This window comes from Macaca nemestrina, chromosome 4 (genome assembly GCF_043159975.1).
Source record: "Macaca nemestrina isolate mMacNem1 chromosome 4, mMacNem.hap1, whole genome shotgun sequence".
Taxonomy (NCBI): Eukaryota; Metazoa; Chordata; class Mammalia; order Primates; family Cercopithecidae; genus Macaca; species Macaca nemestrina.
In genome coordinates, this window is record NC_092128.1 from 51,200,898 (window position 1) to 51,215,743 (window position 14,846).

A 14,846-nucleotide genomic window follows, 5' to 3' on the forward strand; every position below is an offset into this window, starting at 1 on the left:
GCTATGAACATTTGCTCCTCTTGCTTCATTATAAGAAAAAGGCTAATTCTCTCAAAAGAATAAAAAGTGCAGGCTGGGCATGGTGGCTCATGCCTGTAATCCCAGCACTTTGGGAGGCCGAGGCAGGCAGATTACTTAAGGCCAGGAGTTTGAGACCAGCCTGGCCAACATGGTGAAACCCCCTCTCTACAAAAAACACAAAAATTAGCCAGGGGTAGTGGTGTGCACCTGTAATCTCAGCTGCTCAGGAGGTTGAGGCAGGAGAATCGCTTGAACCTGGCAGGTGGAGGTTGCAGTGAGCGGAGATGGTGCCTTTGTACTCCAGCCTGGGTGAGAGAGCAAGACTCTGTCTCAACAAATAAATAAATATTTTTTAAAAAGTGAAACTCACGTGTAATTCCTAAAAGTTTGACTATTTTCTCAGAAAACTGTAAATATAAAGGATGACAGACTGACACAATACTGATAAGTAATTTAGATGTTTAGTTACCTAGGAAATGTTTAATGTTTAATGGGTTACCCCCATGTACCAAGGATGAACAACTATTGAAGAAATATATGAATAAAGCAATGCCTTCACTCAATGAGCCTGGATGGCATTACAGCTCTGACGGCCAGGCATGGTGGCTCATGCCTGTATTCTCAGCACTCTGGGAAAGCGAGGTGGGCAGATCATCTGAGGTCAGGAGTTTGAGACCAGCCTGACCAAACTGGTGAAACCCCGTCTCTAATAAAAATACAAAAAATTAGCCAGGCGTGGTAGTGGGCACCTGTAATCCCAGCTACTTGGGAGGCTGAGGCAGGAGAATCTCTTGAACCCAGGAGATGAACGTTGCAGTGAGCCAAGGTCACACTATTGCACTCCAGTCTAGGCAACAAGAGCGAAACTCCGTCTCAAAACAAACAAAGAAAAAAAAGCTCTGACAACAAGTTGCTATTTAATGTAAATCATTTCTCTTGCAAGGTGTGTGGAGATCCAGGAAATGTGCCATGTGTTGTGCCCTTGCCCTGTGGTGGTGCTGTCTGCATGGGCCAGGAAGGGCACAGGAAGTGTGGGGGTGCCGGCTGTCATGGCTCCCTGACCCTCTCAACGAATGCCCTCCAAAAAGCCCAGGAAGCAAAATCTGTTATTCGTAATTTAGACAAACAGGTTCGTGGGTTGAAGAATCAGGTAAATACCTTCTCTTGCTTTATTTGTAAAGTTATAGCAATAAAGAAGCAGACTGCTTGAAATTTATAAAACTGCCATATAACTTCCAAGTGAGAAGATAGATTCTAGATAGTTGGTGTTCTTTTGCCTGGAAATATGGGATAAAATTGTAGATGATGTGAATGTAGATTTAGAAATAGAGATGAATATTGATATTTTCCGATTATATATATGTATACAGTTGACCCTTGAACAACATGGGGATTAGGGACACCAGGCTTCCACTCCACAACTGAAAATTTATGTATAACTTTTGACTACCCCAAAATTTAACTGCTAATAGCCCACTGTTGACTGGAAACCTTACCCATAACTTTAAATAGTCAATAATATATATTTATGTATGTATTATATACCATATTGTAACCATAAAGTAAGCTAGAGAAAAGAGAATATTATCAGAAAAATCATAAGGAAGAGAAAATATACTTACTATTCATTGAGAGGAAATAGATCATCATTAAGGTCTTCATCATCTTCACATTGAGTAGGCTGAGGAGGAGGAAGAAGAGGGGTTTGTCTTGCTGTCTCAGAGATGGTTTGAGGTGGAGGAGGTGGAAGGGGAGGCAGAAGAGGTAGGCACACTCAATGTAAGTTTTATTGAAAATAATTTGTACATAAGTGGGGGTGTGCAGTTCCAACCTGTGTCATTCGAAGGTCAAGTATGTATGTGTGTGTGTGTAAAGAGAGAGAAAGAATTCAAGGTACATTATCATAGGTCATAGACTGGTGTGGACATGTTTGTTTACAGCAAAAACTACATAGAAATGTCAGGACTCCAAGCCTTAAAAATTTGAAAACAGGCCAGGAGTATAGGTCACGCCTATAATCCTAGCACTTTGGGAGGCCAAGGCAGGAGGATTCCTTGAGCCCAGGGGTTCAAGACCTGCCTGGGAAACATAGGGAGACCCCATCTCTATTTTATAAAATAATAATAATTATAATTATAATAATAAAAGAAGTATTTAAAGAATTAAATTTTTAAAAGGGTTGAAAACTATAGATCTCTCAAAGAATAATTTTTCGTAAATTCATAAATATATAAGGGTATATATGAAATCCTACTAAATATACACATTGTAATGTTAGAATTTAATGTTAGAAAATAGCTTAATAGGAATTAAACTGTGCCTTGAACTCATTCCCCTGTTGATAGACTGAGAAAGTTGTTTTAACATTTAAGTACCTTATAATTAAATCTATAATAATTTGAAATGATTTCATTTACTTTTCTGGTCATATTTATAAATGAGCATCATTTTTAATTACCTAGTTTTCTTTAAACTTTTTTGTGAGAATGCATTTTATTCTCTGGTTTGAAAACAAGGTAGTGGTGTCCTCCCCAATCTGTTTCTTTTCTGACAATATGCAAAGAGCCTCTGACAAAGAAGAAAAGGCTTTTAAAGAGCTGAAATTTTTACCACTATATGTTAAATATTGTATCAGTAAGCATTCTTGTTTGCAAGCAAAAAAAAAGCCCATTCCTGGCCAGGCGCAGTGGCTCACGCCTGTAATCCCAGCACTTTGGGAGGCTGACGCAGGTGGATCACCTGAGGTCAGGAGTTCAAGACCATCCTGGTCAACATGGTGAAACCCTATCTCTACAAAAAATACAAAAAAAAAAAAAGAAAAAAGAAAAAAAATTAGCCGGGTGTGGTAGTGCATGCCTGTAATCCCAGCTACTCATGAGGCTGAGGCAGGAGAATTACTGGGACCTGGGAGGCAGAGGTTACAGTGAGCCGAGATCACGCCATTGCACTCCAGCCTGCGCCGACAACAGTAAGACCCTGTCTAAAACAAAAACAAAAAAAAAAGCCGACTCCTGAACAAAAAGGAAACATATGTAAGGACATCTGGGTCTCAAAATCGAGTAAAGGATAGAGGTCCAAGCTTGGGAATGGGGTGAGAACCACAGCCAAGATATATATATATTCACACACACACATACACACACACACACACACACACACACACACACACCCCCTATATCCTTGAGCAAGCATCTGATTAGCCAATCTAGAACATATCCCTACATAAATATTGAAACTTTACTTACATAGTCACAATTCTGTATTGCCACATCATTTTCTATTCACACGTGGTTCTTCATTGCTTTAACAAATATCCACCTACTATGTGCCAGGCATCCACCTACACGTTGAGAATACAGCAGCAAACATAGCAATGTAAATCCTGGTCTTATGTCCCAGTGCTTAAAACACTCCTTAATTGTTTAATGTAATTTTAAACTATTATATTGCTAATTCTCAAAAAAATAGAAATCTCACCCTCATTTAAAGGAGTCTTGATTGCCACTTGATCATATCATTAAGTCAATAATATGTTAAGCTATCAGTGTTAAAAAATTATCCTTGAAATCCATATTAGCAGAATCTAGTTTAATCAGCACATAAATGGAGAACTGGAAAGCGATGAGAGGGGATGTCATGTTGATAAAATTGTGTGCTATTTTCCTCTTGATTAGAAGGAGGGAGTGCCAGAAGAGATTGTGAGAGAATTCTCAGGAGTCAGTTGTGACAGAAGATGGATTGCAGAGGGATGTTTTAAGAGTGAAGTAATTTCATGATCTCTTTCTTTCTGAATATGGTATCAACTAATCTACGCCGAGATTTCCTCTGTATCACTTGGTGCTTTGCTAGTGCCTAGGGTATTTTATTTCTGGAATTCTCATTTTACTGCAATCCATTCTTACTGCTATCCATTTTAAAGCTAAGAAAGTTCTAGAGAATTAAGTATCAACTCTGAAAAAAAAGATACACATTTTTAATCATGTAAATACTTTTTTGTTTTATCATTTGCCAATGACTGTAATTTAAATCTTTTTCTTAAAAATCTGTTTGGCTCAAATTAAGCAGGCTCCTTTTGTGGGGAAATAAAGGGAATATTTTTCTTTTCTTTTCTTTTCTTTTTTTTTCTGAGACAAGAATCTCACTCTGTCTGGCCCAGGCTGGAGTGCAGTGGCATGATCTCGGCTCACTGCAACCTCTGCCTCCTGGATTCAAGCGATTCTCCTGCCTCAGCCTCCCCAGTAGCTGGGATTACAGGCATGCGCCACCATGCCTGGCTAATTTTGGTAATTTTAGTAGAGATGGGGTTTCACCATGTTGGCCAGGCTGGCCTTGAACTCCTAACCTCAAGTGATCTGTCTGCCTTGGCCTCCCAAAGTGCTGGGGATTACAGGCGTGAGCCACCGTGCCCAGTGGATTTTTTTTTCATAATTATGTTTGATCCTAATTAGCCCTACTTCTGTCACAATTAATTTATTCAATAAAGCTCAGCTTATTGGCAATATTGTCCTGTTGCTTCTGGGTTTTTTGTCTCTCTCTAATTTGTTGGAATCCCTAGAAAAAGTCCATGACCTTTCTCAGATCACACAGTTGAGAATTTGCACTTCGAGTTTGCTAGCCTATTATTCCTATCATTCCTCTACCAAGAGTACAAAGTGTCTGGAATTTATCTTTGTAGCCCACTCTCAGTTCAAGCTCATTTATTAAGAGGAGGAATGCTTTTTTGTTAGTTTTCAAAGAAAGTACATTACTTGAATTTGAGGAATGTTTAGAAGAGTAACATTTTAACTTACATAAAAGAAAATGCTCTCAACCTATTAAACATGATGACCACTGCAGGTAAGTAGTCCTATGTAATTTCTGTGAAAGTTGGTATTAAAGAATGCTAAAGCCCCATTAAAACAAAATTTGTGTTTTAGACTTATATTAGAAAAATTCATTAGCACTAGGTCAATAATGTTCTAAAAGATAAATGAATGATATTAAGAAAACATAATAATGAGAAGAGATAATAATCACCTTGTAAAAGATTCCTTGCAAATGCATCTATGGTTTATCTAGACTTTTATTTAGTTTTTAGTGACAGTTTTATTTGGTCCAGCTAAATAATTAAACATCAAAGAACATGCCTTTGTTGAGTATTTTCTTCACTGTGTTTTTCTCATTCCAGATCAAAAATATAAGTAAACTGGCAGAAGTCTCCAAAAACAATGCCTTACAGCTAAGGGAAAAACTGGGAAATACAAGAAACCAAAGTGACTCTGAAGAAGAAAAACTCAATCTTTTCATCAAAAAAGTGAAAAACTTTTTGTTAGGTAATTTAAAAATATATATTAGGACTAGTTTTTGTTTTTTTCCCTTTTTTAATATATAGTCAAACATCATAGCCAGTTCCTAATTACATTAATTGGAAATGACAAGCCTAAATCGGAAAAATGATATACGCTTTGGTTTTTAATTCCTTAATGAGAATAATCTCAAAATACCAACTCTGTGCCAAAACATTACAGCTTTCTGTAAAAGATAAATGTGGTAACAAATGGTAGAATTTAGTTCAAATTCCAAACACATGAACTTTGTGTTTAAATTTATTTTATGTTTTTTTTTAAAGGAAAGTTCAACATGACAATTCTATCAGATTCCCTAACATCAGGATTCGGTAATTTTCTTTGCTGACAGAAATGATATAAGATCAAGATATGCTGAATTTTAATTAGATATCAAATATCATAGTGAGTTGGCATCTAAAAATTTGATTATTAGCTATTATTGACTATTTTCCAAGTCTTCTTTTGTTGGTTCTCTGTGGCTGACCAAAAGTAGCTGATTTATTGTACATTATGCCTTACTTTGGGAGAGGCTCATTTTAAACTCCAGAGAATTAGTAAAGATTAAAAAATCAAGTACTGAAGCTGGAAATTGACCTGAAACCTTACTCTCTCTCTCTACACACACACATACACACACACACACACACACACACACACACAGATATATATGATTAATCTGACGAGGCTTTATTTTCCATAACCATTTTCCAAATTCAATAATTTAACATTTTATACATGAATTGGCAATTGCAGCATCCATTAAAATCTCTTTAATCACTTCATTATTCTACTTAATAGGTGTGAGAGACCCCTATGGCCAAGATTTTTTGTTTTTTGATTTTTCCTATCTCAATATTTCTAGAAATTGTATTGGCAGTTTCTAGCTGTTATTTTCAAGATAAACAAAAATTAGGCGGAAATTACCTTTGACAAAAATAGTAAAAACAAATGGGGTAGAATCCGTCTACTGGACATTTTTTTTATTCAAAAGCAAACTTTCAATGATTTAGCTGGATGAATCAGTATTGACTGGACTCAGGTCTAGGATTAGGCTGGACTGAAAAGGCACCAAAACAAACATCAAAATCAAAGTCGCTAAACTAATCGCATGAACTGGTGGAACAGGGTCTACATGACCTCCTTTCTACCTAGTTTGCTGGGTCATAGAGCCTGTCCTCTTATTACTCTTCATTGCTACTGAATACATTTCTAATAAATATTTTACTTTAATTAACTTGAGGAATTGAAAGAAATCTATGTCCAGATTATTAAAACTAAAGGCATAAAGAACTATTATTACAACTAGGCATAGAGAAAAATCTTTTTTCATACAAGAAACTTCTTACTGCTCAGTGTCCCTAGAGCTGGTGACCAGGAAGCTTTCATGCCTTGCAGTGCCCTCTACCCACCTCTTGCTTCTCTTCTTTGCCTGGCTATAAAGCCCCAATAAAATTATCATTACATTGCATGATTACCATACTATTCAGCTCTTCTTTGACCACCTCAATATTTTTCTTGAAATCTGAATGTCGGCCGGGCGCGGTGGCTCACGCCTGTAATCCCAGCACTTTGGGAGGCCGAGGCGGGCGGATCACAAGGTCAGGAGATCGAGACCACGGTGAAACCCCGTCTCTACTAAAAATTACAAAAAATTAGCCGGGCGCGGTTATGGGCGCCTGTAGTCCCAGCTACTCGGGAGGCTGAGGCAGGAGAATGGCGTGAACCCGGGAGGCGGAGCTTGCAGTGAGCCGAGATCGCGCCACTGCACTCCAGCCTGGGCTGGGCGACAGAGCGAGACTCCGTCTCAAAAAAAAAAAAAAAAAAAGAAATCTGAATGCCTTATTAACAAAGGGATGTATCACTTCTCCTGAAAGTTCTATATATAAAAATTTGAATCTATAATCTCATAATAAATACGAATAACTATTTGATAAATGAATAAGTGATTGAAGTAAATTCACTTTTCATTCGAACTTTTTTTTTTAACCTTTAAGTTCAGGGGTATATATGCAGGTTTGTAAACTCAAGTCACAAGTGTTTGTTGTACAGATTATTTCATCATCCAGGTATTAAGCTTAGTACTTATTAGTTATTTCTCCAGATCCTCTCCTTCCTCTCCACCTTCTAAAAGGTCCCAGTGTGTGTTGTTCCCCTCTATGTGTCCACGTGTTCTCATCATTTAGCTCCCATTTATAAGTGAGAACATGTGGTATTTGGTTTTCTGCTCCTGTGTTAGTTTGCTAAGGATAATGGCCTCCAGCTCTATCCATGTTCTGACAAAGTACACGATCTCATTCTTTTTTACGTCTGCATAGTATCCACGGTGTATATGTACCATATTTTCTTTATCCAGTCTATCATTAATGGGCATATAGATTGATTCCATGTCTTTGCTCCTGTGAATAATGCTGCAATGAACATGCATGTGAGTGTGTCTTTATGATAGAATGATGTCTAATCCTTTGGGTATATACCCGGTAATGAGATTCCTTGGTCGGCTTGTAATTCTTTTTTTAGGTCTTTGAGGAATCGCCACACTGTTTTCCGCAATGATTGAACTAATTTACACCCCCACCAACAGTGTATAAGTGTTTCTTTCTCTCTACAATCTCATCAGCATCTGTTATTTTTTGACTTTTTAATAATCACCATTCAGACTGGTGTGAGGTGGTACCTCATTGTGGTTTTGATTTGCGTTTCTCTAATGATCAGTGATGTTGAGCTTTTTTTAATATACTTGTTGGCCCCATGCATGTCTTCTTTTGAAAAGTATCTGTTTATGTCCTTTGCCCACTTTTTAAGGGGGTTGTTTTTTTCTTGTAGATTTAAGTTCCTTATAGATGCTGTATATTAGACCTTTTTCAGATGCATAGTTCGCAAAAATTTTCACCCATTCTGTAGGTTGTGTTTACTCTGTTGACAGTTTCTTTTGCTGTGCAGAAGCTCTTTAATTAGATTCCATTTCTCAGGTTTTGCTTTTGTTGTAGTCGCTTTTGGCGTCTTTATCATGAAATCTTTGCCCATGCCTATGTCCTGAATAATATTGTCTAGGTTGCCTTCCAAGGTTTTTTATAGTTTTGGGTTTTACCTTTAAGTCTTTAATCCATCTTGAGTTAATTTTCATATAAGATGTAAGGAGGAGGTCCAGTTTCAGTGTTCTGCATATGGCTTGCCAGTTATCCCACACCATTTATTGAAGAGGGAGTCTTTTTCCCATTTCTTGGTTTTGTTGACTTTGTCAAAGATCAGATAGTTCTAAGTGTGTGGTCTTATTTCCGGACTCTCTTTTCAGTTCCATTGGTCTATATGTCTGTTTTCTTGTACCAGCACCACGCTGTTTTGGTTACTGTAGCCCTGTATTATAGCTTGAAGTCAGATAGCATGATGCCTCTAGCTATGTTCATTTTGCTTAGGATTGCCTTGGCTAGTCAGGCTCTTTTTTTGTTCCATATGAACTTTAAAATATATTTTCTAGTTCTGTGAAGAATGTCATTGGTAGTTTGATAAGAATAACCTTGAATCTGCACATTGTTTGGGCAGTATAGCCATTTTAATGATGTTGATTCTTCCCACCTATGAGCATGGAATCTTTTTCCATTTGTTTGAGTCACCTGTGGATTCTCTGAGCAGTGTTTTGTAGTTCTCCCTGTAGAGATCTTTCACCTCCCTGGTTAGCTGTATTCTTAGGTATTTTACTCTTTTTGTGGCAGCTGTGAATGAGATTGCCTTCCTGGTTTGGCTCTTGGCTTGACTGTTGTTGATGTATCAGAATGCTAGTGATTTTTCTGCATTGATTTTGTATCCTGAGACCTCACTGAAGTTATCAGCTTAAGGAGCTTTTGGGCCAAGGCTACAGGGTTTTCTAGATATGAGATCATGCTATCTGCAAACAGGGATAGTTTGACTTCCTCTCTTCCTATTTGGGTATGCTTTATTCTTTCTTTTGCCTGATTGCTCTGGCCAGGACTTCCAACACTATGTTGAACAGGAGTGGTGAGAGAGGGCATCCTTGTCTTGTGCTGGTTTTCAGGAAGAATGCTTCAGCTTTTGCCCATGCAGTATGATGTACTAGAACTTTTTAAATTAAAAAGCTGCTGTTTCTGGCTGGGCATGGTGCCTCACACCTGTAATCCCAGCACTTTGGGAGGCCGAGGCAGGTGGATCACCTGAGGTCAGGAGTTTGAGACCAGCTTGGCCAACATGGCAAAATGCTGTCTCTACTAAAAATATAAAAATCAGCTGGATGTGGTGGTGCATGCCTGTGATCCCAGCTACTCGGGAGGCTGAGACTGGAGAATCGCTTGAACCCGGAAGGCGGAGGTTGCATTGAGCCGAGATCATGCCACTGCACTCCAGCCTGGGCAATACAGCAAGATACCATCTCAAAAAAAGAAAAAGAAAAAGTATGTTTCTTTAAAGAGCCAACTCCCTGATTTTATTTAAAATGTCATTTTACTTTACTCACAAAAAAATTCTTGTCACATTGCTTCAAAAATATTACAGAAAGTAAAATATTTCATTTACGTTAAGAAAAATAGCTAAAGCAAAATGACTACAAGCAGAATATATACTCATGTCATGTCACTCAAATGCTGAAAATCATTTTTGGCTCCCACTATTCTCTGAATAAAGTCTAAGTTCCTCAGCCTCTGACACAGGGACTTGTGCCATCTGCTCCCAGCCCTTCTAAGCACACTACTCTCCTGCCAAGAGTGATCCATGCACTGTTTCTTGTACCACCATGAGCTTTAGCTCCTGTAATTCTCTCAGTTTAGAATATCTCTTACCCCTCCCCACATCCCACAGTCTCCACAAGTTTAACCTGCTGTCCTCCCAGGCGCAGTTTCAATGCACCTGAAGTCCTTCCTGGATTATTTTCCCCTTCCTCTGAACCCCATAGCGTTTTGCCTTATATTGATCACTTCTGTTCCTATGTGATCAATATTTGTATATAATGACTTATAGGCCCTCACCTGACGGCAAGCCCCCTAAGGATTAGATCCACGTCTAGTTCATCTCTAGCTTCCCTATAGGAATTGTAGATGTTCAGTAAGTAGCTGGAGAGTGACAAATGGCTTTGCTGTAACACAGGGGTATCCAATCTTTTGGCTTCCCTGGGCCACCCTAGAAGAGGAAGAATTGTCTTGAGCCACACATAAAATACACCAACACTAACAATGGCTGATGAGCTAAAAATAAAAATAAAATCACACACACAAAAATCTCATAATGTTTTAAGAAAGTTTACGAATTTGTGTTGGGCCAAATTCAAAACTGTCCTGGGCCACATGTGGGCCCCAGGCTGTGGGTCAAACAAGCTTGCTCTAACAGTTCATCTTCCACTTTAGTTCTCAATAGGGGCCAAATTTACTTTTCTGGACAGTAGAGCATGGATGTATTTGAAAGTTTCTTTGGTGGGGCACAGTGGCTCACACCTATAATCCCAGCACTTTGGAAGGCCAAGGCGAGCAGATCATGAGGTCAGGAGATCAAGACCATCCTGGCCAACTAAATAGTTTAGTCCAACTATTTTGTACTAAAAATACAAAAAAATTAGCTGGGCATGGTTGTGCGTACCTATAATCCCAGCTACTCAGGAGGCTAAGGCAGGAGAATCACTTGAACCAGAGGTTGCAGTGAGCCAAGATTGCGCCACCACTGCACTCCAGCCTGGCAACAGAGTGAGATTCTGTCTCAAAAAAGAAGAAAAAAAAGTTTATTTATAACATGCTATTAACATGTTCCTTTACTCTGTATTGTCTCACTCCAATCCCAGAATAGGCCTTTGAGTCTAGTATCGGGTACAATTACCCAATTACATAGATGACCAAAAATCGTGAGCCTTTTTAATGTCATGGAGGACCAGAATCCAGTTTTGTTGATTTCAAACGCAGTGCTTCTCCAATGTCTCATTCACTGTGCTTGAATTTTCGTGACAGGTATCTAAACATGTTAATTGCTTTTGAGTATGTACTTATAATAAATCATTCTCAGGGCATTTTGTAGAATACACACAATGTTCCAAATCTGTAGTATTTTGTTTTTCCAGCAAGCACTTGTTCAGCAAGTATTCAGCACTCAGCCAGCAGTGTTTCTTCCAGAGACAAGGGACAGCTGAGGATGAAGAAGAATCTATGGGACACCTACAATCTAATCCCTGTATTCTAGGAACACATAATCAAATCCTAGTGCAGTTGGCTGAGACATCATTGTGGTTATACTTTTAAGATACAGTATTTGTTAAGGAGACATGATTACCTAAAACCCTCCTTCTTATTTAAGAGGAAAACGTGCCTCCAGAAGACATCGAGAAGGTTGCAAATGGTGTACTTGACATTCACCTACCAATTCCATCCCAAAATCTAATGGATGAAGTTAACAAAATACAGAAACTTATGCAACTCTGTGAGGATTACAGGTCAGATGAAAACAGGCTAAGTGAAGAAGAAGATGGAGCCCAAAAGCTTCTGGTGAAGGCTAAAGCAGCTGAGTAAGTACTGTATTAATATTCTTATCTTGCTCTAACAGACCATCTGCTGAAAGGACATCTGGAAAATATTCGCTTAGGGAGCTATAGCAGTCAAATGAAATTACCTTCTGAGAGTTCAGTGTCCAAGTTGAGGGCTGAGCTCTCTTTGGAGATACCCCAGGAAGCTGGGTGACTGGGCGGCAGGGTTCAGGGATGCTTTCTTCCTATTTTCTTAGACTCAAAATGCCTTTCCAGTGGCCTGATACCTTTTTATACCAATAAATGTTAAATACTCATTATATGCCAATATTTTAACAGGTGGTTGGAATATTGGTATAGTTTTTCCCTTATTTATATTTGGTATTTTCTACTAAGCAGTACTTTGAAATCAAAAATTTTTTTTTTTTTTTTTTTTTTTTTTGAGACAGAGTCTTGCTCTGTCGCCCAGGCTGGAGTGCAGTGGCCGGATCTCAGCTCACTGCAAGCTCCGCCTCCCGGGTTTAGACCATTCTCCTGCCTCAGCCTCCGGAGTAGCTGGGACTACAGGCGCCCGCCACCTCGCCCGGCTAGTTTTTTTTTGTATTTTTTAGTAGAGACGGGGTTTCACCGTGTTAGCCAGGATGGTCTCGATCTCCTGACCTTGTGATCCGCCCGTCTCGGCCTCCCAAAGTGCTGGGATTACAGGCTTGAGCCACCGCGCCCGGCCATCAAAATCTTTTTAAAAAGTCTGATAGTTCACTCCCTCAGTACATTCTCAGTAAAAAGATATTAAGTTGTTGCAAAAGTAATTGCAGGTTTTGCCATTGAAAGTAATGGCCAAAACCGCAATTACTTTTGCACCAACCCAATGTAATGATGGGGAACAGAAGAAATGGACACTAGAGTTCCAGGAATACTGCAAGATGAAAATGATATCTATGCTAGACAGAATTAACTAACTCTTGCCTTTTGTCCTATTGACTTAGCCAACCAAAAAAAAAAAAAAAGTCATGTTGATGTTTTTATGAGCATGGGGTGCTGTGGGTCAGGGTTACAGGATCAATTAGGTGGTGGCCATCTCAGCACCCCCATCACTGAGATCTGACCCATTGTCACTGTCTCATCATCCACATGTACAAACGAAGTGCACCAGATTCATCCAAAAGTCCAACTCCTTCCAGGTTTAATATTTAAAACCAGGAAGATTAACTGCATAGCAATTACTTAAGGATTAAGTAGGCCGGGCACGGTGGCTCACGCCTATAATCCCAGCACTTTGGGAGGCCAAGGCGGGCTGATCACTTGAGATCGGGAGTTCAAGACCAGCCTGACCAACATGGAGAAACCCTGTCTCTACTAAAAATACAAAATTAGCTGAGCATGGTGGCGCATGCCTGTAATCTTAACTACTTGGGAGGCTGAGGAGGAGAATCGCTTGAACTGGGGAGGCGGAGGTTGCAGTGAGCGGAGATGGCGCCATTGCACTCCAGCCTGGGCAACAAGAGCAAAACTCTGTCTCAAAAAAAAAAAAAAAAAAAAAATCAAGTAGTCACACAGCAATTAAAAGTGATACTGATGGGTTGGGTGAAGTGGCTCAGGACTGTAATCCCAGCACTTTGGGAGGCCGAGGCAGGTGGATCACTTGAGGCTAGGAGTTAGAGATGAGCCTGGCCAACATGGCGAAACCCTGTCTCTACTAAAAATACAAAAATTAGTCAGTATGGTGGCATGAGCCTGTAATCCCAGCTACTCGGAAGGCTGAGGCAGAGAATTGCTTGGACTTGAACCTGGGAGGCAGAGGCTGCAGTGAGCTGAGATCGCACCATTGCACTCTAGCCTGGGTGACAAGAACGAGACGCCATCTCAAAAAATAAAAAAAGGTGAGAAAAGATGTTTAATAACAGGTAGAGATTCTTATAGTTCAATGGTAGTGCTTTGTAAAAAGCAGATAACATCCAAACTGAACAGGAAGTTGAAAAAAAAATCAGGTAACAATTTATACATGAAAGAGGATCTGAATTATGAAAATAAAAAATTTTGCTACAATATCCTAACATTTTAAAAGACGGCAAGATTACTGGCTTTTTTCCCCTTCTTACATTTTGTTTTTCTTTTTTGGGTATTTTCTAAATTTGCTATAATAAGCAGTACACTGAAAATCTTTTTCTTTTTTTTTTTTTTTCCTTTTGAGATAGGGTCTCAGTCTGTCATCCAGGCTTTAGTTCTGTGGCACGATCTCAGCTCACTGCAACCTCCACCTCCCGAATTCAAGTGATTCTTATGCCTCAGCCTCCTGAGTAGCTGGGATTATAGGCATGCACCACCACACCCAACTAATTTTTTGTATTTTTAGTAGAGATGGGGTTTCACTATATTGTCCAGGCTAGTCTCAAAGTCCTGGCTTCAAGCAATGTACCTGCCTCAGCCTCCCAAGGTGCTGAGATTACAGGCATGAGCCACCATGCCTGGCCTGCAGTAGTAAATTAAAAATCTAAAGGAAAAAAAGAATATAATAAAAAGATAATGGTGGCAGGGAATAGAAAAAATGGACACCGGTACCCTAGGAATATTACAAAAATGAAATGCTGGTGACAGTGAGATGATGAGGAGGGAAGGCTCCTGAAGTTTAGAAAGGGAAACAGATTACCACTGGGAGGAAAGGATGAGCTGGGTGATAAAGGGAATATTTTGCAATTTAGCTAACTCTACTGTGGGCACACACATTTCTAATGATGCTTCTGCAAAGGTCTATCTGTTATTTCACTCCCTCAGTACATTCTTCTCAAGGTGGTTTTGAGCCCACAGATCTAAGTATTTGGTGACTGTTGACTTGAGGTGAGTTCCTTTCTGCAGAAAGACTATATCACTTGAAATGCTTGTGATTTTAACCTCTGACTGGGCTTCTTAGTGGCTGGAATGTCAGTGAAGCTTAGCTAACTCTGAATAAACAAGCCTGAAAATGCAGGGCCTGTAGTCCTCTCTTTGCTCTCTGTGGGGCCTCTTGACCCTCCCAACCCCCACTCCAATAGAGATTGAGAAAGTGTAGCTCA

General features: G+C 39.4%; 1 protein-coding gene across 8 annotated transcripts in view; it reads left to right on the plus strand.

The window, feature by feature from the left end:
* Positions 1 to 14,846, plus strand: part of LOC105475298 (laminin subunit beta 4) — a 111,535-nt gene that overhangs the window by 82,367 nt on the left and 14,322 nt on the right. For all 8 annotated transcript variants that reach the window (XM_071094679.1, XM_071094677.1, XM_071094681.1 and 5 more), the window contains exons 29-31: positions 965 to 1,171; positions 5,189 to 5,333; positions 11,631 to 11,838. In XM_071094679.1, the coding sequence (XP_070950780.1) occupies positions 965 to 1,171; positions 5,189 to 5,333; positions 11,631 to 11,838 (560 nt within the window). The remainder of the gene's footprint in view (positions 1 to 964; positions 1,172 to 5,188; positions 5,334 to 11,630; positions 11,839 to 14,846) is intronic.